Here is a 25918-nt window from a genome sequence, read left to right as displayed (position 1 = left end):
CCGGGGGTGGAGGAAGGGGGGGTGCAGAGGGGGGCGGGTCACCCTGGGTGTCACCACTGAGGGGGGTGACAAAATGCCAGGCAGCATTCACTGCAGTGCTTGCAGTGCATGCAGTGCACCTGAGCCACACGTCTCTCCTGGGAGTGACACGCTGGCTTGGGCACCTGCAGGCTCCGCACTGCCCAAAATGGTCTGCCTGCTGTTTCCCCCTCAGCTGTAGGGGAGGAGGCAGGCAGACTTCTTGGAGGCCCTGCGGAGCGTCCTGCCCCGGCTGCTCCCGCCCCCCTGGGTGCAGGGCACACACGCTGCCCCAGGCACCTGATCAGCTTGCTCCACCACTGGGACCCCCAAGGATTTATGCGGCCTAGGACCCACGTACCTACGGGACCGCCTCTCCTGGTATGTCCTGTGGAGGACCTTAAGGTCCACAAATGAAAACACTTTGGAGGTCCCAGGTCGCAAGTGGTTAGATTGGGCTCAACCAGGGCCAGGGCCTTTTCAGTACTGGCCCCGACTTGGTGGAACGCTCTGTCACAAGAGACTAGGGCCCGGCGCTGGCGGCAAACCGCTATGTACAACTCATGTGCGACGTCATTAAGTACAGTGCATGCGTGCGATGCCACACATGTGCTGTACATAGCGGTTTGCTGTCGGCACTGGAATCCTCTGCTCAAGGCTGCAGCCGTGAACGGTGGATCGTCCACATGTGGCTTCGGCGACGTGATGGCTGCTTGCCACGAGCCCTCGCAGAGTGCTTTCTTGTCACCCCCCCGACATGGCACCCAGGATGCCCTGCCGTCTCATGATGCCACTGTTCCCCTCCCCAGTGATTTCCCTGTGAAAACTCGCTCTTTACTGCTGAATCGGAGCAAACAGCAATCTGCAAAAAACTCAAAATGCCTTTTGTTCCGATTCCGTATCAAAGAGCAGGTTATCGTGGAGAAAATGTGAGGCGGGGGAAAAGTGCTCAGACATAGCCTAGAAAGCACAGGGCAAAAGGTTAGTGTGGGTGATCCCTAGAATCATTGGGCAGAGAGTTCAGGGAAGCTGATTTGGGAGAAAGATGTCCTAAAAGTAAGAGCAGCTCAGCAGCAGAACAGGCTCCCTTGGGCGTTCTCAAGATTTAAAGGTTACTGTCTGATAGGAGTAATGCTGAAATTGCATTGAGAAGAAGATGCGAAGTGGGTCAGGAGTAGCTTCCTTTATGAGGTAAGTCTGCAATTTGGGGGGATTGTTACTTTAGAGAAAAGATGAGTGACAGGTGACATGATAGACGTTCATAAATTGATGCATGGCATGTAGAAAGTGGACAGAGAAAATCTTTTCTCCCTCTGTCATCACACCAGACCTCATTCAACGAAGCTGAATATTGGTACTATCAGGACGGTATGTAAAACTTAGACCTAGATGGCCATTGGCCTGATCCAGAAAGCTCCTCTTATATGAATTAGAAGACACCTAGCTGCCCAGTGGGATGCGGGTGGCGCTGTGGGTTAAACCACAGAGCCTAGGGCTTGCCGATCAGAAGGTCGGTGGTTCAAATCCCCGTGACGGGGTGAGCTCCCGTTGCTCGGTCCCTGCTCCTGCCAACCTAGCAGTTCGAAAGCACCTCAAAGTGCAAGTAGATAAATAGGTACTGCTCCGGCGGGAAGGTAAATGGCATTTCCGTGCACTGCTCTCGTTTGCCAGAAGCGGCTTAGTCATGCTGGCCACATGACCTGGAAGCTCTCTCGGCCAATAAAGCAAGATGAGCGCCACAACCCCAGAGTCGGCCACGACTGGACCTAATGGTCAGGGGTCTAAAAATAAATAAATCCGCCCAGTGCCTCTCCCAGCTCTGTGATTCAGCTTCCTGCCTATCAGTTCCAAATGTAGGTGATGCTTCTTAGAGGGGAACATGCAGTGAGGGACAGGATACTGGAGAGCCAAGCCTCATCTTCAGGTTGTCCTCCCTTCTGCTGACTCCCCAGCCAGCTCCCCTGGCCCACTCGTGCCGCAGTTCAGCATATTTCCTGTGCGAAATAAACATTACTTTCTTGCCCACCTAAGTCCAATTCATCTTCCTGTCAAGGAGATCACACAGAGAGGGAAGGAGGCAGGAAAAGGCCACTTATTGCTTACGAACGGCAAAAGGAACGGCGTGCTTGCCCACCCGACCCTCTTGCTGTTAGACTTTCTCTCTCATTCCCTCTCTCTCTCCCCCCCCCCCCCTTCCAGTTTCCTTGTTTAATCAAATTGAAGCAGGGATTATACGAGGCTGAAAAAGAACCACCTTGTTCGTTGCAACGGTACCTTTGTTCTATCCAGGGCTATAAAACCCTTTGCGATTATTATCTTTTTCATAAACTTTTATTGAATCCGGTGTTACGAGGGCCGTCGAAGGCGCTGCAATTAAACTTCCCCAGTCATCTCAACCTGAACTCCGGCGAGCTACACTGATGGGGAGATTAAAAACTAATACAAATGACAAATGCAGGCAGACAAGCCCAGCCAAGGAGTCTGGAATGGAGGGGGCGGGCAGGCGGGCAAGAGACTCAGGATGGCTGAGTTGAGAGTAGGCATTCCAGACTCAACCTTTCCCTTTCCCTTTGGCTGCAGGTTGTCTACTGCACAGGCTCACTTGGGACTCAGCTATGTTGTTGTTGTTGTTTAGTTGTTTAGTCGTGTCTGACTCTTCGTGACCCCCTGGACCACAGCACGCCAGACACTTCTGTCTTCCACTGCCTCCCGCAGTTTAGTCAAACTCATGCTAGTAGCTTCGAGAACACTGTCCAACCATCTCTTCCTCTGTCGTCCCCTTCTCCTTGTGCCCTCCATCTTTCCCAACATCAGGGTCTTTTCCAGGGAGTCTTCTCTTCTCATGAGGTGGCCAAAGTATTGGAGCCTCAGCTTCAGGATCTGTCTTTCCAGTGAGCACTCAGGGATGATTTCCTGAAGAATGGATAGGTTTGATCTTCTTGCAGTCCATGGGACTCTCAAGAGTCTCCTCAGCACCATAATTCAAAAGCATCAATCCTTCTTTATGGTCCAGCTCTCACTTCCATACATCACTACTGGGAAAACCAGAGCTTTAACTATGCAGACCTTTGTCGGCAAGGTGATGTCTCTGCTGTTTAAGATGCTGTCTATGTTTGTCATTGCTTTTCTCCCAAGAAGCAGGTGTCTTTTAATTTCATGACTGCTGTCACCATCTGCAGTGATCATGGAGCCCAAGAAAGTAAAATCTCTCATTGCCTCCATTTCTTCCCCTTCTATTTGCCAGGAGGTGATGCTATACAGCTGCAAATAAAACGTTTTAAGTGTGTTTTAAAGTGCAACATACAAATGTGACACTAGATGGCGGTGGTGAGCTATGGCAAATTCAATATATTTTTTTCAAAACGCTTTTTTTAAAAAGCATTTTCACAGTGGTTCTTATATGCTTGTAGATTCTACCTTGGACCTCCCAGAAAGACCTAAGGAATACTGCCGTCTTTCTGGGTCACCTTGCCGTGACCTGGACTCACTGAGGTATTGCTGTAATGCAGGTCTGGGGTCTGCTTGGCAAGAAAGAACTAAGCTGCCCTAGTTTCCATATTTAGCCCTTCCGTTAACTTCACATGCAGAGATTGGAAGACAAGAGCTGTTCTTCTTCCAGGCAAAAAAGCTTTTCCAGTGACCTGGTCTGGAAAGCAAGTCTTAGCGGAGGAACGGTTGAGGGAACTGGGTCTGTTTAGCCTGGAGAAGGAAAGACGGACAGGAGATATGAAAGCCATCTTCAAGTATTTGAAGGGCTGTCCCATGGAAGATGGAGCAAACCTATTTTCTGCTGCTGCAGAGGGTGGGACCAAACTAATAGAGTCACTGCTAGCGCATTTGAAAAGCCAAGCAGTTTCCAATTGGATGGGGGAATGTTCAGATTCCTGCATTGCAGGGGCAAAACAAAAAAAATTCCTTCCAGTAGCACCTTAAAGACCAACTAAGTTAGTTCTTGGTATGAGCTTTCGTGTGCTTGCACACTTCTTCAGGTACTTCATGTATCAGATACTTCAGATACTTCTTCTTCAGGTATCTGAAGAAGTGTGCATGCACATGAAAGCTCATACCAAGAACTAACTTAGTTGGTCTTTAAGGTGCTACTGGAAGGAATTTTTGTTTTGTTTTGACTATGGCAGACCAACACGGCTACCTATCTGTAACTGCACTGCAGGGTGTTGGACTAGATGACTCCTGGAGTTCCTCTTAACTCCATGATTCTGTGATTCTATCCATTCCTCAGCATTTGTTGGGACTGGGCACAGGCCCACTCTAAACTTGATTCCCTGGGCCCGCAAAATGCTTTTCTCTGCTATTACCATTCTTATGGCCTTAGATTTTGAGAAAGCCTGGGAAACGAGACGGCAAAGGATCTAATGTGACAGAAGGAAGCTTCTTAACACTTTCTTTCTATAAAACATAATTCATTCAGACTCTTTTATTTTCTAGAAGGATGAACATAATGCCGCCTTAAAAACTAACAAATTTATTATGGCATGAGCTTGGGGGGGGGGGGGACAAGCCTCTTCGTCAGATGTGTGAAGTGTTAGCCTGAGTTACAGGTACATATACCCATAGCAGTGTTAGAATTCCTGCTCCATGATTGCAGTCATGCAAGCTGCGCAAACTCTGCGGATCCCTAAGTGTGCCGGTGTCGGTTGGCATTGGTCGCTGTGATGTTCAGGCAGAAGAAAGCTTTTGAAGCTCCCAAACGATCACGCAGGAGGGAGGGAACATGCCAGTTGGGCATTGTCTCTGCCAGGGTCCTACTCGAGTAGGTTGAGCTTCTGACAAGCAGACCCTCCAACATTCCTCAGATGGAAATAGAGACTGCTGATCCCTTATTTTCAAATCTGAAAGTTGACAGCTATGCTCTCGATCCCCCTCATTTCCTACCAGAAGAAGGGTGAGGGCCACTACCACGACACCAACAGGACCTCCACTGTCCCAAGAAAACCCCTTAATCTCTATTTTATTTTCTTCTTTGGTAGAGTTACAAAAAGAAAACCACACACCAGTAAACAAATTTTAGAAAGGGGCAATATTAGACACACAAAGCATTGTTTTGTATATTAAAAAAAACAAGACTCCTTGTGCTCTGCTCTGCTCCTGCTAGTCTGGTCTCTAAAATATCACTGGTTTGCTCATTTCTATATACAGTGCTACCTCGGATTACAGATGCTTCAGTTTACGCGTTTTGAGGTTATGGATGAGCCAAAACCCGGAAGTACCAGAATGGGTTACTTCCAGGTCTTGGTGCTCACGCATGCGCAGAAACGCTAAATCGCACTTTGCACATGCGCAGTAGTGACAAATCGCGTCACAAACGCAGCGCTGTGGGTTGCAAATATGCCTCCCACACAGATCACATTCAGAACCCGAGGTTCTACTGTATAGGGTGCCTACATTCTGCAGGGACTGGCTGCATGGCAACAGGTAGCATGCAGCTTCAGTCTGCAGAGCAGCACAGTTGAATGTAGCACAAGCTGTTGTACCTGTTGTGTAATATGAGAGAGTGCTTGTAGACTGATGATCAGGCAGCATGGGCTAAGGGTATGAGTCTTCTGCCTACTGATTGATTCCATGTAATACGTAATTTATTTATTTTGATACTTTAGAAAAATATTCATCTTTATTATTTAGTATATTTAGTAGGGCCCCATTACCTTCAGTAGCTTAGGGCCTCATCAAACCTAAATCTGGCCCTGGCAATGGAGAGGCAACGCGATGCTCCCTTGCCACAGCCCTCAACACCTGTGACAAACGCTGGCTCATTCTCCTCTTTGAGCTTAGCGGCGGCAGCACTGACAGGGGAAATAGGGGTGTTCTGGGATCAAATCAGAAGCCGGGATGGCTTTTGTAATTCCAGAATTGTCCCTGGAAGGAACTAAAGACTACATTGCAAAGCTGGTTACATCATAGACAATTGAATGAACTGTTTAAGGAAGACAAGAAGAAAGATTTCAGCTACACAGTGTCAAACTTTCAAAAATAGGTAATTGAGAGTGATATGAAATTACTTTAAAAAAATGTATAATATATGGGGAAACGCTGGATGAAATGGTAATGTCAGCATAAATAAAGTGGGCTCAGGATTTAGGTCATAATATACAAATGGAAGATTGGGAAAAGATGTGGAAGGTGAATTTAAAATTTACAGATTGTATCTTATTGAAAGAGAATTATATGAAAATGATGTATAGATGGTATATTACGCCAGAGAAAGTGGCAAAAATGTATAAAAAGGGATCTATAACCTGTTGGAAATGTTAAGAAAAAGATGGTACATTTTATCATATGTGGTGGGAATGCAAAAGGGTTAGAAATCATTGGGAAATGATATATAATGAATTGAAAAAAGACTTTTGTTAAGAAACCAGAAGCATTTCTCCCAGGAATTTTAGATCAAAAGTTAAAAAAAAAGAAAATTGGAAATTATGTATGCAACAATAGCAGCAAGAATTATACAGTATTAGCCAAGCTTCGAAGACAGAAGAAATACCAACGAAAGAACAATGGCAAGGGAAACTTATGGAATATGCAGAACTGGCAAAATTAACAGATAAATTACAGACTTTAAAAGAGCATGGGAACCATTTACAACATATATGAAGAGGCAACATAAAGAATTGGACTCACTGGCAGGGTTTGAATTAACAAACACAGTTGACTATAACAAAAAGTAAGATTATATTTATTGGGATTTTTTTTTAGGAAACAACACGCAGGTTGAGTAATATGGAAATAAAACAAAATGGGAATATGAGGGAAGTCCCGGGGGGGCGTATGGAAAATTATTAGAGAAACGTTGTTAGAGGATGTATACATGGGGAAAACAATTATTATTATTATTATTAAAAAGGATTGTCCCTGGAAAATCAGGACACTTGGAGGGCATGCCATAGTTTAGGGTGGAGTGGGGAGTAGGGTTGAAGTCAGAAGTGATAACAGGTGATATTATTTACATTATTAACAGTGACCATTCACAGAAAGCAGTATTAGACCAAACAGATATCCTGGCCATAGTAAACAAACAATACACTAAGAATCCTTGGTCTCCGTTCAGCCAACAATTCTGAAACTCTTGATGCATTGCAATCCAGTCATTCCCCACTGCGGTCTCCCTTGGTTTCAGGATGGTCAGCCAATACAGTGGTACCTCAGGTTAAGTACTTAATTCGTTCCGGAGGTCCGTACTTAACCTGAAACTGTTCTTAACCTGAAGCACCACTTTAGCTAATGGGGCCTCCTGCTGCTACCGCACAATTTTTGTTCTCATCCTGAAGCAAAGTTCTTAACCCGAGGTAATATTTCTGGGTTAGCAGAGTCTGTAACCGGAAGCGTATGTAACCTGAAGCGTATGTAACCTGAGGTACCACTGTAGTCACTTCTAGGATGTCCTGGGAGGTTGAAAGGTTTGAAACCTCCATTGGTTTTTAGATATATTGTCATTTCAGATGTCAGATTTGTGTTCATTTTTTATTCTCCCTGAGGACTGGCTTTTTTTGCCCTTTACAGAATGCAGAAGGGCCTTGTTCGCAGATGGTGGTAGGTGATGCCACTGGAAGAAGCAGGTGAATGAATTTCTCCTCTCTTCTTCCCCATTTTTCTTTCTAGATTGTAGACTAGAGGGCTGTTTTGTCTTTTTAACTTTTCCTTTTCTTTTGAGTGATTTGAAAGCTGAGCTGGGAGCCCTTTTTTTGGCTGAAGAGCAGCATTTTTTTAAAAAAATAAAAGAAATCCCTTTATCCCTTGATGTTGTGGGGGGTGTTATTGGGACCTATAATGATGTTGCCCAAGTAGAATATGGGGACAGATTTGACCTCCATCTTTTTCTTATAGGGTCTGGTCCACAATTTTCTGTTGCTGTCTTTAAGAAAGCACAGAACTGCCCACCAAGGTCAGCGGGAGGAAGGTCTGTCATTGTCCAAGATTGGGCTGTTGATCATTACTGACACATTTGAGTGGTTTCAGCTGGGAACGATCAACAGCACTTTCTCTTCCAGCTCTGCCTTTATGATAGATCATTCCTAGGTACCAGTCTGGCCTTGTTGAGCTGTTTCCCCCTCCACCTTTTCATTTTGTTGGATGGGTATTGCAGTTTGAGGAATGCTTGATGTATATTCTTAAAACGCAGAGTCTCCGCCTGATGGGTCTTAAGAAAAGTGGTTGTATCTTTGAGCTTGGTTGTGGATCTTGTTCTGGGTGGAAGCTGGAAGTATATAAATCTGAGCAGCAGTCAGTGGATCTCCTGTGTAAGGCGGTGCCCTTATGTAGCTGCCAAGTCTGTCCAGAAAGGGAACCTCTTCTGGGGACTGGTCTAGGCTCAGGCTGATGATGGGGTGAAAGTTTGTTCTCCTGGAAGTCCTGGTGAAGCTGTACGGGTACATCCTGATCCTGAGTCCAGATTATGAAGATGTTCTCCATGTATCTCAGGTAGAGACGGGACTTTTTTCCAGCCAGAACTTGCTGGAACTCAGTTCTAGTACCTCTCCGTTTGTCAGGAATGAGCCAGCTCCAAGCGAAGGGTTGCAGCCAACTGCAGAAAGCAGCCAGGAACAGAGAGGCTTAGATGTTAGTCAGGCAGGGGAGAGCCGGCAGCTGCAGAATTCGGCTCTTCCTGAGCTTGACGGGCTGGCTGATAAGGCAGTAGCTGAGAGCAGGCTAGAACACAGCCAAAGCTTGCAGGAAGCACAAATAGGAGAGAACAGATTCAGAGACAGCCTCTCAGACCAGGAAGAGGTTGGAGCTGATCCACTAAGTCCAAAGCGTCGATGAATGGGAGGGTTGCTAGACAGGAAGCAAAACAAGAGGCGTAGGGATCATGAGTTCAATATCTTCTGTTGACGCCGGAAAGAGTCTTCAGAAGTGTCATCTTGAGTAATGATGCTGGAGGCTTTGTCAGAGCCGTCCAGAGCTACCTGTTTGTTTTTGCAATAAATCCTCCTTTTTAATTACCTACGCTTACTGTGTTATCAAGCTGGCAACCTGGACCCCAGACACTGTTGGTGCCATTGCCATTCTAAGAGAACGATTGAGGTGTTCAGGGTAAGTTCTGGCACCTCTTTTTCTAGAAAAATAGCACTGGGTAGAGGAGAGGTTTTTGGAGGCTGGGGTGGAGAAGACTTGTTCAATGTCAGCCATTAAATGTTTCTTTAACTGTGGAGCCAGGCAAGTGACCATGGCAGTGCCACTGATCTGAAGACAACATGTTCTCCCCAAGGCTGAAGTAACTGTGGAGTACAAAGTGGCAGAATTTAATAGCAAGGTGTGCTGGAGCCTGTCAACAATGGTATCTCTGATAGCTTGCACCCCATCTCTGAGGGTGGTGTGAAGAACATAAGAAAATAAGAGGAGTCTGCTGGATCAAGCCAATTGCTCATCCAGTCTAGCATCCTGTTCTTACAGTGGCTGACCAGATGCCCCATTGGGAAACCTGCAAGCAGGATCCAAGCCTAAGAGCTCTCTCCCCTCCTGCGGTTTCCAGGAACTGGTATTCAGAAGCATTTCTGCCTCTGACTATGGAGGTAGAGCACAGCCATCATGGCTAGAAGCCATTGACAGCCCTCTCACCTATTAATTTGTCTAATCCTGGTGAGAGCTGGACCATAAAGAAGGCGGATCACCGAAGAATTGATGCTTTTGAATTCTGGTGCTGGAGGAGACTCTTGAGAGTCCACATGGACTGCAAGAAGATCAAACTTCTCCATTCTGAAGGAAATCAGCCCTGAGTGCTCACTGGAAGGACAGATCCTGAAGCTGAGGCTCCAATACTTTGGCCACCTCATGAGAAGAGAAGACTCCCTGGAAAAGACCCTGATGTTGGGAAAGATGGAGGGCACAAGGAGAAGGGGACGACGGAGGACGAGATGGTGGGACAGTATTCTCAAAGCTACCAGCATGGGTTTGACCAAACTGCAGGAGGCAGTGGAAGACAGGAGTGCCTGGTGTGCTCTGGTCCATGACTAAATGACTAAACAACAACAAAAAGTTGGTGGCCATCAATACATTCTAGAGGAGCGAGTTCCATAAGTTAACTGCCGTATTTTCGTATTTTTCACTCCATAAGACATACCTTTTTCTTCCTAAAAAGTAATTAGAAATGTCTGTACGTCTTACGGAGTGAATGTGTGATCCCTGGAGCCGAATTGCCCAGGGGCAAAAAGCTAATCATGCTTTTTTTCTTTTCTTTTTTTGAAAGAGGGAAGTGGGTGTTGAAACAAAGCCGCTAATCTGCAAGCAATCGGGGAGGGAGATAAGGGACTCTAGTGATAAAGGAGGCTGCCTGGAAGGGGGGAGGTAAAAGCCTATGGATCCTCAGGATTTTTACATTGGGTCACCCCAAATTCACCATCAGATCACATAGCATGTCCATGGCTACAGCCTGCACACACACAAAAACCACGCATCCACTGTTTCGTGAGGCTGCAATGGTGCAAAAACGTGGTTACAAAGCATGGATCCACATGGATGCTCAGGATTTTTGCATTGGGCTACCCCAAACTCACCGTCAAATCACATGTCTGTGGCCACAGCATGAACCACAAAAATCATACATCCACTGTTTTGTTCAGAATATTTTTTGTTTTGTTTTCCTCCTCTAAAAACTAGGTGCGTCTTATGGTCAGGTATCTGGGAGGCTGCTCAGGAGAACTGTTCAGGAGCTGCAAGCGACTGGCCACAAGGACCAGCTCCTTCTTCTGGCAGGTCTGCAGTTTACGTTTCAGCAAAGAAAAGCGGCCGCTGACTCTGCAGGCTGTGAAGAAACTGCTCCTTTAAAAAAATTATTGTCTATAGGGAATTAACTCAAAAGGGCACCTTTCAAAGCGGAACTTTTAACCTTCTGCAAAAATGCAGACCAATACTATGATCTGTGTATTTTTACATTAAGTGTGATCTAAAGAAAGATCGCATTATGCATTTTGTATGTCAAAGGAAATGGACATTTTTTGCCACCTGTCTTTCCACCCATGGGTGCTTATTATTCCCTTTCTTCAACAGCAACTTTATTCTCCCTTCAACCTTCACAGCTTTAGGAAGCTGAGGTTTAAGCTATGTTTTCAAAAACATCTGCAGCAGCCCCTCCGCTACAAGCAGTTAGAACAATCCTATTCCCTTTGAAGCGTTTGTTTCCTCTATACATATCTCTTCAATGCAGTTTAAAGGCAACATACACACCTTTATTTCCTGTTCTTGACAGCTTCTAATGATTCTGGACTTTTTTATATAAAAAACCCAAACACCTCCCATCCAAGCCTTATGCCTTGAAACTGACAGGCTCCCATTTCACTGATTCTCTCTCTTTTACAGGGCAGGTTTTGAAATATGTTCCTTTTGATGTTTGTCACTCTTTGATGATTGTAGTTTTTGTTGGAAGCGGGGAGGAGTTTTGATCCAGTGTCCTCTGCTTTGTTTAGAGGTGTATGATAGCGAGACGTCTTTCTCTCAGAACACGGCTGGACCAACAGCAGTGGCTGAAAAGGGCATGGCAAAAATGCTTCCTGATTTCAGGCATTTGCACCAGGGCTTTGTACTTCAAGACACTTTGAGCATTTGGCCTTGTGGGATGTAATCCTCTGGAGCAGTCAAGTACAACATTTCCTGTTTGCCTAGAGTGAACATGCAGGGGAATGTTGGTCCAGCCAGTTAAACTTCCTGTTACACCTGGTCTGGAGCATCCTTGCTTTGCATGTGACCAGGTAGGTGAGCGTGACCCTTCCAGACCTAACAAAAGGTCCAGTCACGCAGACACCTTCCTCTTTTTGACACTTTTGCCTTTTGCCTCCTGGACTTTTCGACAGTGGAATTTGCTGCCAAGGAGTGTGGTGGAGTCTCCTTCTTTGGAGGTCTTTAAGCAGAGGCTTGACAACCATATGTCAGGAGTGCTCTGATGGTGTTTCCTGCTTGGCAGGGGTTGGACTCGATGGCCCTTGTGGTCTCTTCCAACTCTAGGATTCTATGATTCTATGACTGCACTGCTGGCTCTCAGTCAGCAATACAGGGATATACCCATATGGGGTAAATCCACTCACACTTATTTGCAACTTCAAGCCTAAAGCTTGCCTTCAGGAACCACACTGTGCTCTGATCATGAGTCAACGTCTTATTGTTACTTATGAAGAAGACTGTTGTGTCTTTATTCCTTTTTAAGAGGGATAAAAGTGGTCTTACCAGGAATATACTCCAATCTGAATGAAGCTAGATTGGATTGCTTATTTATTTATTTATACATACATACATACATACATACATACATACATACATACCCCGCCCATCTGGCTGGGTTTCCCCAGCTACCCTGGGTGGCTTCCAACAAAATATTAAAATACAATAGTCCATCAAACATTAAAAGCTTCCCTAAACAGGGCTGCCTTCAGATGTTTTCTAACAGTCTGGTAGTTGTTTTTCTCTTTGACATCTGGTGGGACGGCGTTCCACAAGGTGGGTGCCACTACTGAGAAGGCCCTCTGCCTGGTTTCCTGTAACTTGGCTTCTCACAGTGAGGGAACCACCAGAAGGCCCTCGGCGCTGGACCTCTGTGTCCAGGCAGAATGATGGGGTTGGAGACGCTCCTTCAGATATACTGGACCGAGGCCGTTTAGGGCTTTAAAGGTCAGCATCAACACTTTGAATTGTGCTCGGAAATGTACTGGGAGCCAATGTAGGTCTTTCAAGACCGGTGTTATGTGGTCTCGGCGGCCGCTCCCAGTCACCAGTCTAGCTGTCGCATTCTGGATTAGTTGTAATTTCCAGGACTCCTTCAAAGGTAGCCTCACATAGAGCGTATTGCAGTAGTCCAAGATGCAAAACTAAGAACATAAGAAGAGCCTGGTCCATCTAAAGCAGCATCTTGTTCTTGTCCTGGCCAATGAGATGCAAGCAGGACAGGAACCTCCATGGTTTCCAGCAACTGGTATTCAGAGACATTGCTGCCTCTCACTGAGGAGCCAGAGAATAGCCATCAGAGTTAGTACAGTGGTACCTCGAGTTAAGTACTTAATTCGTTCCGGAGGTCCATTCTTAACCTGAAACTGTTCTTAACCTGAAGCACCACTTTGGCTAATGGGGCCTCCCACTGCCACTGCACCGCCGGAGCACGATTTCTGTTCGCATCCTGAAGCAAAGTTCTTAACCTGAAGCACTATTTCTGGGTTACCGGAGTCTGTAACCTGAAGCGTATGTAACCTGAGGTACCACTGTAGTCATTGACAGTCCTTTTTTCCATGAGTTTGTCTAATCCTCTTTTGAGGCTCTCCAAGTAGATGGCCTTCTTTGGCAGGGAGTTCCATAGTTTAGGTGAATGAAGAAGTTATTTCTTTTCTCTCTCCTCAATCTTCCAACATTCTTTTTTTAATAATATTTATTATTAAATTTTCAATTTTGTCATAATCACAGTTCCATTACATAATTCCATAACCACAAGCATTGCTCAGACTGAGCATCGACCTCCCCCCGTCCCCCTTTCTGACCTCAAACATAATTACTTAATTCTAAGCATTTCTATGACCACTCTCTTCTTTTTGTATTTCCCCTCATTTAATGTAAATCAGTTCCTTAGGTTCACATTACAAAACATTTCAACTCAAACCTACAAACGTTTTCAGATGTTTACAATGTTCTTTCACATATAATATAAATGTGCTCCAGTCCGTTTGAAACAGTTCGTCGTGCTGATTCCGGATCTTCCCCGTCAGCTTTGCTAACTCTGCTTATTCCACCATCCTACTCAGCCATTCTTCCAATGTTAGAAGTTCCTGCTGCTTCATTCTGACCTATCTAGCAGCCCTGGACAAGGAATGCAAAGACCTCCTTAAATTAACAGAAACGGAGAGTCTGAAGGCTGTGGAGAAGTTCAGAGAACTGCGCCGGTTCCTGGAAGAACAAGAGAAACGTCTGCTGACTCATGTGGCAGAGGTGGAGAAGGAGATTGCAGAGAGAAGGGATGAGCAGCTGGCCAGACTCTCCAGGAAACTCTCCTCTCTTGAGAGGATCATCCAGGAGATGGAGGAGAAGAGTCAGCAGCCAGCGAGTGAACTCCTGCAGGATGTGAAAAGGACCTTACAGAGATGCTTTGCTATTCAGAAAGCAAATGTCACTCTGGATCCAGACACAGCCCATCCCTGGCTCAGCCTGTCCAAGGATGGGGAAAGCGTGAGATGGGGAGACAAACCTCAAGCCCTGCCTGATAATCCTGAGAGATTTAGCCACAAGATTTGTGTGTTGGGATGTGAGGGATTCACAGCAGGCAGACATTTCTGGGAAGTCACTGTGGGAAGTGGGGGATGGTGGGCTTTGGGGGTCGCCAGGAAGTCTGTGAAGAGAAAGGGCATCTTCCCCTTAAGGCCTGAGAGAGGGATCTGGGCTGTGGGGAAGAGGGGAGAGAAATACTGGGCCCGTACCTCCCCTGATCTTTCGCCTCTTTCCCTGAAGGAGAAGCCCAGGAGGATACGGGTGACTCTGGACTATGAAGGGGGACGTGTGTCTTTTTCTGACGCTGACTCAGGAACCGAACTCTACATGTTCTCAGGAGCCTCATTCTCTGGAGAGACCCTCCTCCCTTTCTTTCATCTGTGGGAAAATAAAACCCACCTCAGTATCTCCTGAGGAGATTAATCTGCCTCTCAGGCCGAGCAGGAGTTTCTCTCCAGACCAGAGTGACTGACATAAAAAAACGTTTACCTGCCAAGAGCAGGTTCGGCAGTTTTTCAAGGGCTCTTTGAGAGGATTCATTCCAGTCAAAATCAGCAGAAATAACAAAACAAAAACGGATTGCTCTTGGTTTGCATTTTCTTTCCTTTTCCCAGAATTCCCTCTGCAGCTTACTTCTTAGAGAGACAGTCACACTTTTAGGAGTCCTAATAAATTTTCTCACCTTCAAAAAAAAAGGAAAAAAAAGAAGAAGTATCCATGCAGCCGTTGTGGCATACATAAACAAGTTTACATCTTTTTTTTGGAATTTCATCTCCAATTAAACCTAACAATAACGCCTCTGGGTTTTTACTAAAATTATATTTAAACACCTTTTTAAATTCATTATAGATTATGTCCCAGTAAGCTTTCACCTTAGTACATGTCCAATCTTCCAACATTCAGCTTCATTAGATATCCATGACTTCGAGTGTTAAGAGAGAGGGAGGAATACTTTTATCAGTCCATTCTTCCCCACGCATATGCATGGCATTTTATAAACATCTGTCGTGTCATCTCTTAACTCGCCTTTTCTCTAAACTAAAGTCCCCAATACCTTTCCTAATAGGGAAGCTGTTCCAACCTCTTGATCAAACCAACCGCAGATGGAAATTGAGTCATTCCTGCCTCTCGCAGAGAAGGAGAGGAGGCTGTGAGCTGCTTGCTTGTATGCTGATTGGCAAGTTCAGGATGTTTCCTCAATATAAAATTGTATTGGGCTCCATGATCACTGCAGATGGTGACAGCAGCCACGAAATTAAAAGACGCCTGCTTCTTGGGAGAAAAGCAATGACAAACCTAGACAGCATCTTAAAAAGTAGAGATATCACCTTGCCAACATAGGTCCCTATAGTTAAAGCTATGGTTTTCCTAGTAATGATGTATGGAAGTGAAAGCTGGACCATAAAGAAGGTTGATCACTGAAGAATTGATGCTTTTGAATTATAGTGCTGGAGGAGACTCTTGAGAGTCCCATGGACTGCAAGAAGATCAAACCTCCCCATTCTGAAGGAAATCAGCCCTGAGTGCTCACTGGAAGGACAGATTCTGAAGCTGAGGCTCCAATACTTTGGCCATCTCCCTGGAAAGACTCTCTGGAAAAGACCCTGATGTTGGAAAAGATGGAGGGCACAAGGAGAAGGGGACGACAGAGAAAGAGATGGTTGGACAGTGTTCTCGAAGCTACCAGCATGGGTTTGACCAAACTGCGGGAGGCAGTGGAAGACAGGAGTGTCTGGCGTGCTCTGGTCCAGGGGGTCACAAAGAGTCGGACACGACTAAATGACTAATCAACATCAACAAGGTGCATAGGTACCAGTCCCTGTCTCTATCACAACTTCAGATAATATTGGATCTGCCCAAGTTCCACATCTTCTGTAATCAATGGTGAAGAATCCAAAGTCTGTCCCTACTAAGATATCAGCTCCTCTGCTCCATCACATAAGAAAATACAGAGGCCTTTTCCTAAATAACTCGAAGGAACCAATAATGAAGTGGAATTGTATAAGCAAGAGATTCCTGAAGGCAGGAGAGAAATGGTCCTTCAGATCTATTTATTTCTAGAACTTCTTATGTGACGATTACTCTCTTCAATGGAGTTGCTCTCAGGCTTTGCTTTCAAACCATCAAGAGTTTTCCAAGAGTGGTACTAATGGAAAGAGAGAAATGATTTGAGTTGAATCTTGGGGCAATAGGAATGAAGCTCCGTTTTCACTCAGATTCTCAAAATATTCTGCCGATAGTAGACTCAGCTCAGTCAAGCCCCACTTCTCCCCAAGTCTCAGGGACCTTTTTTTCCTAAGTTGAAAAGTCCGGAATGTTGTATAACCTTACCTGGAAGGAAAATTGCTCCATCCCTTCAATCATTCTGCTCCAGGTCTCAGGAAGGCCGATTCAAGGTAAGACATGGGGAGTCATGAATCACAACTGAGCCAACGGCAGACTTCAGGAAGATTGCTGCCGCTCTCTGATTCTGGAAGTGCTGCAAAGCTCTCCTTCAACAGGACCTACTGCACACATTACAAAGAAGAGAATAAGATCAGGTAGTCGACTGCTTGAAATCCAGTGCCAGATTTACCTATGAGCTAAACAAGCTATAGTTTAGGACCCCACTCTCTTGGCCCCCCCAAAATTTAAAGGATGTACATTTAATGGGTGTACATTTCCAAAATATAAGATTAAAAAAAATCAAATAAAATCTACATACAGCAACAGTGTTTTGTGTTGTGTAGGCTCCTATGATGTAAGTAATGGGCCCCGCCTGCTAGCCTGCTCCCTAAAATATCACTGGTTTGCTCATTTCTATATACAGTGGTACCTCGGGTTACAGACACTTCAAGTTACGTGTTTTCTGGTAATGGACGCACCGAAACCCGGAAGTACCGGAAAGGGGTTACTGAGCTCGTGCATGCGCAGAAGAACTAAACCACACTTTGCGCATGCGCAGATGTGGCGCTGCAGGTTGCGAACATGCCTCCTGCACGGATCATGTTCGCAACCCGAGGTTCCACTGTATAGGGTGCCTACGTTCTGTATGGTCCATTACTTACATCATTGTTTTGGGTTGTTTGGGGGGGGGGTCCCCAAGAGAGTGGGGCCCCAAGCTATAGCTTGTTTAGCTTATAGGTAAATCCATGGAGTGAGCTTCCGAAGGGCTACTGTCCCTCCCTCAGCTCCCCAGCCCAAATTCTGCAAAGTAGACCCAGGAATGTGCTTGGCAGGGAAGCCTACAGATCACAGCAGCGGCTCCCTGGAGGCCATCAGTGACACTGGTGAGAAGCATGCAGGTGAAAAATACCTGCAGAGCTCCCAGAGTGGCAAGTCAGCACCAAAGGTGACAAGTAGTGCCTTCTGCAAGGTTTTAAATGAGGAAAAGAATCCCACCAGGATGCAAGCCTTCCTGAAAGTTGCCAGCTCTGTAGCTTTTGAGGAATCTATGGAAGCAGCAAAGTGGTGGATTAAAGGGGGGGGGGGGAAACCACCACATGCTCTATCTGCCCCCAGGCATGAGTGTGAAGCAGTGGGGCTGAAATATTGTGGCCCTTCATCACTGGGTCTCACAATAATTCCTCAGTGGGCATTTTACTGCTTCCCACTTTGAGGGGTTCATTCCACCCTCTTCAACCCAAGACAGAAAATCAGGTGAGGGGTGGCACACTTAAACAAACACTATTTTTAAAATGTTAAATTCCGTTTCAGGGCAAGGACAGGGACAATCCCAACAATTCAGCTTCTGTTCACCTACGAATTGTGGGAATGTTCAGGGATGCAGGAGAGGATAAATTGTCTGATTATATCCTTTTCCAACTTGTGTTAACAAGTTCCACAATTTAGCAGAGTAACATTCCCCTTTTTTAAACTTGGAGCGGATGCGTTTGCTCAAGCTCGCTAAAGCCTCTATAATAACTGTTCTGGCATTTCCCCCTTATTCCCTCATAAAAGATAAGACATGACATAGTCTTCTACAAAAGTATAAAAAGAGTTCACTCACATTCTGTTCACAATCAGATCCCAGAAGGCAGACTTAGCTTAGAAAAGTAACATACACTTGGAATCGATCTCATAAGAAGACAGTCCCTTTGTCCTTTCTTTGATGGAAGACAAGAGGGCATCTTTGGCTTAGTAGATGTTGCTTCTTCGATGCATGTGGTGAAAGAGATATGGCTGCCCTGCCCTGCCCTTTTGTCGTTACCTGCACAGGTGAGGCCACACCCACCTCTAGTCACATGCAGAGGAAGTCTGTCCCAGCCCAGAAGGAAACAGGAAGTTTACCTGCTGGCTGGACAAACATTCCTCCCCATGTGCAAACATTTTCATTCTAGGAATGTTGTACTTGACTGCTCTTGTGTTTCACATCCTACACGAATTAAGCAAGTGTGTTCGAAAATGACGAGAGAGAGTAAACTTCCACATAAGAAGACGTGAGGAGCTCTCTTTCCCTTTGACTCTGACCCAGCAAGATGCCTTCAAGACTGAGGAAGACCAGGAAACTGAGGGGTCATGTTAGCCATGGCCACGGCCGTATCGGCAAAACACTGGAAGCATCCTGGAGGCCATGGTAATGCTGGGGGTTTGCACCACCACAGAATTAATTGTGACAAATATCATCCTGGTTATTTTGGAAAAGTTGGTATGAGACATTACCACTTGAAAAAAAACCCCAGCACTTCTGCCCTACTGTGAATATGGATAAACTCTGGATGCTTGTTAGTGAGCAGACAAGACTCAATGATGCCAAAAATCAAGCGGGATTAGCTCCAGTTATTGACATCGTACGCTCAGGTTACTACAAAGTCCTGGGCAAGGGACAACTGCCCAAACAGCCTGTAATCGTGAAAGCAAAATTCTTCAGGAGGCGGTTGGAGGATGGATGGCGGCTAATGGATTGAGGTTGAATCCTGACAAGACAGAAGTACTGTTTTTTGGGGACAAGGGGCGGGCTGGTGTGGAGGACTCCCTGGTCCTGAATAGGGTAACTGTGCCCCTGAAGGACCAAGTGCGCAGCCTGGGAGTCATTTTGGACTCACAGCTGTCCATGGAGGCGCAGGTCAATTCTGTATCCAGGGCAGTTGTCTACCAACTCCACCTGGTATGCAGGCTGAGACCCTACCTGCCCGCGGACTGTCTCGCCAGAGTGGTGCATGCTCTAGTTATCTCCCGCTTGGACTACTGCAATGCGCTCTACGTGGGGCTACCTTTGAAGGTGACTCGGAAACTACAACTAATCCAGAATGTGGCAGCTAGACTGGTGACTGGGGGCGGCTGTCGAGACCACATAACACCGGTCTTGAAAGACCTACATTGGCTCCCAGTACGTTTCCGAGCACAATTCAAAGTGCTGGTGTTGACCTTTAAAGCCCTAAATGGCCTCGGCCCGGTATACCTGAAGGAGCATCTCCACCCCCATCGTTCTGCCCGGACGCTGAGGTCCAGCGCCGAGGGCCTTCTGGCTGTTCCCTCATTGCGAGAAGCAAAGCTACAGGGAACCAGGCAGAGGGCCTTCTTGGTAGTGGCACCTGCCCTTTGGAACGCCCTCCCATCAGATGTCAAAGCAATAAATAACTACCTGACATTCAGAAGACATCTTAAGGCAGCCCTGTTCAGGGAAGTTTTTAATCTGTGATATTTTAGTGTATTTTTTGTTTCTATGGAAGCCGCCCAGAGTGGCTGGGGAAACCCAGCCAGATGGGCGGGGTACAAATAATAAATTATTATTATTATTATTATTCAGCAGAAAGGCAGAAGAGAAAATCAAAGAAGTTGGTGGTGCCTGTGTGTTAGTGGCATAAAGAATTTTTCTATGTATCCAGGCTTTGATAAACACGATTTCAGCTGTGTATTGATAAAAAAAGAAGAAGACATGAGAAGAACATAAGAAGAACCTACTGGATCAGGCCAATGGCCCATCTGGTCCAGCATCCTGTTCTCACAGCGACCAGACAGATATGATACGATATATATGATACAACAGATATGATACAATAATATTTATTGTCATTGTCCCATACAGAACAACGAAACTGAAAAAAATCTACATCAGACATTCAAAAACCAACAAGCCTGCTTTCCCAGCTATCCCAGCCTGGTTAACCCCCTAAAAACTCTGATACCCCATAGTTAAATACAATATACTTCCATATATAGAGAGCCAGTGTGCTGTAGTGGTTAAGAGCAGTAGTCTCGTAATCTGGTGAACCGGGTTCGCTTCCCCACTCCTCCACATGCAGTTGCTGGGTGACCTTGGGCCAGTCACACTTCTCTGATGTCTCTCAGCCCCACTCACCTCACAGAGTGTTTGTTGTGGGGGAGGAAGGGAAAGGAGAATGTTAGCCTCTTTGAGACTCCTTAGGGTAGTGATAAAGCGGGATATGGGCTACCTTACACTGTGTTTAAAACCAAAATTGCATTTGAATAGAAAATGTTTCTCAGGTGGCTAGTCCTAGTCTTTATAACCCTGTACCTTCTTCCAGAGGCTCCAATACTTTGGCCACCTCATGAGAAGAGAAGACTCTCTGGAAAAGACCCTGATGTTGGGAAAGATGGAGGGCACAAGGAGAGGGGGCAACAGAGAACGAGACGGTTGGACAGTGTTCTCGAAGCTACCAGTATGAGTTTGACCAAACTGCAGGAGGCAGTGGAAGACAGGAGTGCCTGGCGTGCTCTGGTCCATGGGTCACGAAGAGTCGGACACGACTAAACGACTAAACAACAATAACAACTTTCTTCCAGAAGGCAGAAGCTGAAAGAGATCATTTCTGGGGTGCGCACTGTCCTGCGCTATCTCTGCAGCTTTCTTATGGCACCTGGAAGCATAGATTTGATCCAAGGTGGGAAGAGTGCACCCAATTATTCTCTCCGCAGTCTTTACAACCCTGGATGTCCCAAAGGGAAAACAGCAAGCAGGATCTGAGTGCAAGAGCCCTTTCTCCTCCCGTGGTTACCAGGAACTGGTATCTTAAGTGGCTCTAACTGTGGAGGGTTGAGCATAGCTATCCGTGAATTTGTCTCACCCTCTTTTAAAGCTATTTAGGTTTGTGGCGATCATTGCCTCCTGTGGGAGCGAGTTCCAAAGTTTAACTATGCACTGGGCTAAAAAAGGACTTCCTTTCATCTGCCCTGAATCTTTCACAGGGCTGACAATGCAGAGAGAATAAAGTTTCATATAGACACAGCACACGCCAGCTCATTAGGAACCCTCCTAAAAATTTAAAACAAGACAAATCACCTTTCAAGGGTAGTACATGGAGATTCAGTGCGATTAGTACTATTAATATGGAGCTGTGAGTGAAGGATGGAAAGGGGGGTCCTTTTTGGAGTGAACTATTAGTCTATACAAGCAGGCATCACAAATATGCAAGGGGAGAAGGGGAGAAGGAATGTGCAAAAACCCAAATACCTGAACCCTGGAAGCTGACTCATAAAAGGAAGGGGGGACATGGGAAAGGTCCAGTACCCCCACCCCCAAGACGCAAAAATAGGGCAGAACAGGTTACAGTGGTACCTTGGGTTACATACGCTTCAGGTTACAGACTCTGCTAACCCAGAAATAGTACCTCGGGTTAAGAACTTTGCTTCAGGATGAGAACAGAAATCGTGCAGCAGCAGCAGGAGGCCCCATTAGCTAAAGTGGTACCTCAGGTTAAGAACAGTTTCAGGTTAAGAACGGACCTCCAGAATGAATTAAGTTCTTAACCCAAGGTACCACTGTATATTTATTAAAATGTAACAACTTCATACACAAATTCATGGAGATCTATCAATGGCCACAAGCCATGATGGCTCTTGCTCTGCTTCTGCAGCTGGAGACAGCAGTGCTTCTTAATCCCTGTTGCTGGAATCTGCAGGAAGGGAGAGGGCTCTTGTGCTCGCATCCTGCTTGCCACATGACTTCCTTGGTCCCACTCATGGGCCTAGCCAGGGAGGAACAGCTGCCCCCCTAAATCAAGTAAATAAATAAAAATGTTTAACCAACTGACCAATCAAGTCATAAGTAGCTCGCTTCTGCCCTCCCTAAAGTCCTGGCCCTTCCCCTGCATAAATCCTGGCTATGCCCATGGTCCCACTCATGCGACCTCAGCGGCCTCATCCACATAACTTCTTTGGCCACAACTAAGCTGGTACCACCACCTCCAGGCTGCTTACTGTAGGAATGTTCAGGGATGCAGGAGAGGATATATTGTTTGATTATATCCTTTTCCAACTTGTGCTAACAAGTTCCACAATTTAGCAGAGTGTGATGGCCTGGGATTCCGATTCAGAGGATGAACCAGAGGAATCCCAGCCTGCACAGGAGTCCCCGCCTCCAGGGCCGGCTGAACTGGGGCAAGGCCTAGATGCTGAAGAGCCTGCACCTGTGGCAGAGCACCAGGAGCTGGCCCCAGGTGAAACCCTTCTGGCCCCAGAGGTGCTTGAGGACTCAGTGGCGTCAGGTGAGCCTCCTCCAGGGCCCAGTAACCCTTCGGCCTCTCCTGATCTGCAGAGGCTTAGGGCAGAGAGGCGAAGGGAACTGGTTGCTCCCAGGAGGAGTGCTCACCTTAAGGCCAGAGGAGGCGGGGCTCCTGGGGGCCGGGACCGCCCCCGGCCTTAGAAGAGGATAAAAGCCTAGTCAGCCCGGTCCCAGGTTGCGGGAGCAACGTCGTTGTTGGTTTCGGACCTTCCTGTGTTCCTGACCCCTGCTCGGCCTCTTGTTCCTGACCATCCGGTGCTCCTGTTCCCTGCTCGGCCTCCTGCTCCTGATCATCCGGTGTTCCTGTTCCCTGCTCGGCCTCCTGTTCCAGCGTTCCTGTTCCCCGCCCGGCTCTCCGCCTCGGACCTCGCCCCTCTTCGTGTGGACTCTGCTTACGCCCATGGTACCTTACCCCCGGGACCAGCACACAGAGTAACATTCCCCCTTTTAAACTTGCAGTGGATGCATTTGATTAGGCTCGCTAAAGCCCCTATAATAACTGTTCTGGTATTTTCCCCTTATTCCCTCATAAAAGATAAGACATGACACAGTCTTCTATAAAAGTATAAAAAGGTTTACTCACACAACATTCTGTTCACAATAGAATTCCAGAAGGCAGACCTAGCTTAAAAAAGTAACATATACCTGGAAACTATCTCATAAGGAGACAGTCCCTTTGTCCTCTCTTGGCTGGCCAAGAGAGCATCTTTGGCTAAGCAGATGTTGCTTCTTCGATGCATGTATTCAAAAGGAGAGAGAGATGGCCACCCTGCCCTGTGCTTTTGTCATTACCTGCACAGATGAGGCCACACCCACCTCTAGTCACATGCAGAGGAAGTCTGTCCCAGCCCAGAAGGAAACAGGAAATTTACCTGCTGGCTGGACAAACATTCCTCCCCATGTGTAAACATGTTCACTCTAGGAATGTTGTACTTGACTGCTCTTGTGTTTCACATCCCACACATATTGGGCAAGCCCCACTCAGTGTGTGGGCTCCGGGATGCTCTCGCAGGGCTGGCCAAGTTCCCATGAGAGCATGCCAGAGCCAGCATACTGAGTGAGACTTGCCCAATACAGCAAGGTGGAGGACTCAAAAGCTCTTTTTGGAGCATGTTTTCTTCACCTTGTGTGCAGGTAATTTGTACAATTTCAACTCTACCTCTCTTTTAAATCAGAACCAGTAAAGATGGTGAAGGTCCTGTGTGAGTGTTTGGAGGCGGTTGGAGGATGGATGGTGGCTAACAGACTGAGCCTGAATTCTGACAAGACAGAAGTACAGTGGTACCTCGGGTTACAGGCGCTTCAGGTTACAGACTCCACTAACCCAGGAATAGTACCTCGGGTTAAGAACTTTGCTTCAGGATGAGAACAGAAATCGTGTGGTGGCAGTGTGAGACTCCATTAGCTAAAGTGGTACCTTAGGTTAAGAACAGTTTCAGGTTAAGAACAGACCTCCAGAATGAATTAAGTTCTTAACCCGAGGTACCACTGTACTGTTTTGGGGGGACAGGGGCCGGGCAGATGTGGGGGACTCCCTGGTCCTGAATGGGGTAACTGTGCCCCTGAAGAACCAGGTGCACAGCCTGGGAGTCATTTTGGACTCACAGCTGTCCATAGAGCCACAGGTTAATTCTGTGTCCAGGGCAGCAGTCTACCAGCTCCATCTGGTATGCAGGCTGAGACAATACTTGCTCGCATACTGTCTCACCAGAGTGGTGCATGCTCTAGTTATCTCGTACTAGGACTTCTCCAATGCGCTCTACGTGGGGCTACCTTTGAAGGTGACCCGGAAACTACAACTAATCCAGAATGCGGCAGCTAGACTGGTGACTGGGAGCGGCCGCCAAGATCACATAACACCAGTCTTGAAAGACCTACATTGGCTCCCAGTACGTTTCTGAGCACAATTCCAAGTGTTGGTGCTGACCTTTAAAGCCCTAAATGGCTTCGGTCCTGTATACCTGAAGGAGCGTCTCCACCCCCATAATTCTGCCCGGACACTGAGATCCAGCGCCAAGGGCCTTCTGGCGGTTCCCTCACTGCGAGAAGTGAGGTTACAGGGAACCAGGCAGAGGGCCTTCTCGGTAGTGGCGCCCTCCCTGTGGAACACCCTCCCATCAGATGTCAAGGAAATAAACAACTATCTGACTTTTAGGAGACACCTGAAGGCAGCCCTGTTTAGGATAGTTTTTAATGTCTGATGTTTTATTGTGCTTTTAATTCTGCTGGGAGCCACCCAGAGTGGCTGGGGAAACCCAGCCAGATGGGCAGAATGTAAATAATAAATTTATTATTATTATTGGTCTGCTTTCAGCTGCTTATGGTTGATATCGTGCAATTAAATTGCACATAAGATGTGAACGTACTGTACAAATATAAAATCAAACCAAAATCAACCAGTTAAGCCAGAGGTGACCCACCTTAATTCAGTCACCCAGCTGGTGAATTCTATGATCTGCCTCTCCTTTGAGGTTCCTATAAGATCCATGCAGACCCTCCAGAGGCAAAACCCACCTATCTGAGATACAGATCGCAGCAGTTCAAAGCCTCAGACTCTCATCACCCCCTTTCTCCTTTTCCTTCTTCCTCTCTTTTTTGCATTACTCACTCACTCACTGAAAGGTCACCCTCCAAGGAAGGAGGAATGTAATTACCCTTGATTGTGTGATTCCTAATTCCCTCCCCCACTGACTCATGCCTGCTAAATTCCCCATCTCTAAATGCTTGTTGAATGGAACTCCAATTCAACAAAGCTGTTTTGATGCACTAAATAAATATCAATTGACTACTTTTTAAAAAATAAAATAAAAAGGAGCTTATTTGAGAGGCTAGTACGAGGCAGCTGCAGGTTTGCAGGCTTGGCTTTGAAACACAGCCCTTGTTCTAGCAGCTGTCTGCTAAAACCAGGCATTTGAGAGTCACTCTGGTCATTAGGAATGCCACACACAAGAGCTCTCTTTTGCAGGCATGAACTAAGCCCCAAAACATCCTATTTGTCCAACAAGGGCTTGACAGAGGCAGAAGGGGAGGAGGGGAGCTGCTGCATAAGGTCCAGGAGTCAAAAGAGTCTTCTTGAGCAAGCTTTTGATGACCTCTGCAAATAGGAGCCAATAGGATTCCCACTGGGGTAGCCATATGAGTCTATTGCAGCAAAAAGAATGTTTCATGTGCCGCAATATTGTGGCACGTGGCCACAATCTCAGAGTGGTGAGAGACCTCAGGATTCCAGGTATTTACTTAGGGCAGGGGTCAGCAAACTTTTTCACCAGG

General features: G+C 46.4%; 1 protein-coding gene and 1 pseudogene across 2 annotated transcripts; both read left to right on the top strand.

The window, feature by feature from the left end:
- Positions 1 to 723: 723 nt before the first annotated feature.
- LOC310850479 (E3 ubiquitin-protein ligase TRIM7-like) lies at positions 724 to 14692 on the top strand (the record flags this gene model as incomplete). The annotated part of the gene is made up of 2 exons (XM_083751999.1): positions 724 to 947; positions 13764 to 14692. The coding sequence occupies 2 exons, from the start codon at positions 724 to 726 to the stop codon at positions 14617 to 14619; spliced, it is 1080 nt and encodes a 359-aa protein (XP_083608125.1). The 3' UTR covers positions 14620 to 14692.
- Positions 14693 to 18633: 3941 nt separating this feature from the next.
- On the top strand, positions 18634 to 20023 carry LOC310851236 (large ribosomal subunit protein uL15-like; annotated as a pseudogene). The gene is made up of 2 exons: positions 18634 to 19060; positions 19934 to 20023. The product of its transcript is annotated as a large ribosomal subunit protein uL15-like (transcript).
- Positions 20024 to 25918: the final 5895 nt, after the last annotated feature.

The sequence above is a fragment of the Podarcis gaigeae genome, assembly GCF_964106915.1.
Source record: "Podarcis gaigeae genome assembly, chromosome: 8".
NCBI lineage: Eukaryota > Metazoa > Chordata > Lepidosauria > Squamata > Lacertidae > Podarcis > Podarcis gaigeae.
The sequence above is the reverse complement of the archived record's forward strand: the minus strand, read 5'-3'. Positions and strand labels throughout refer to the sequence as shown.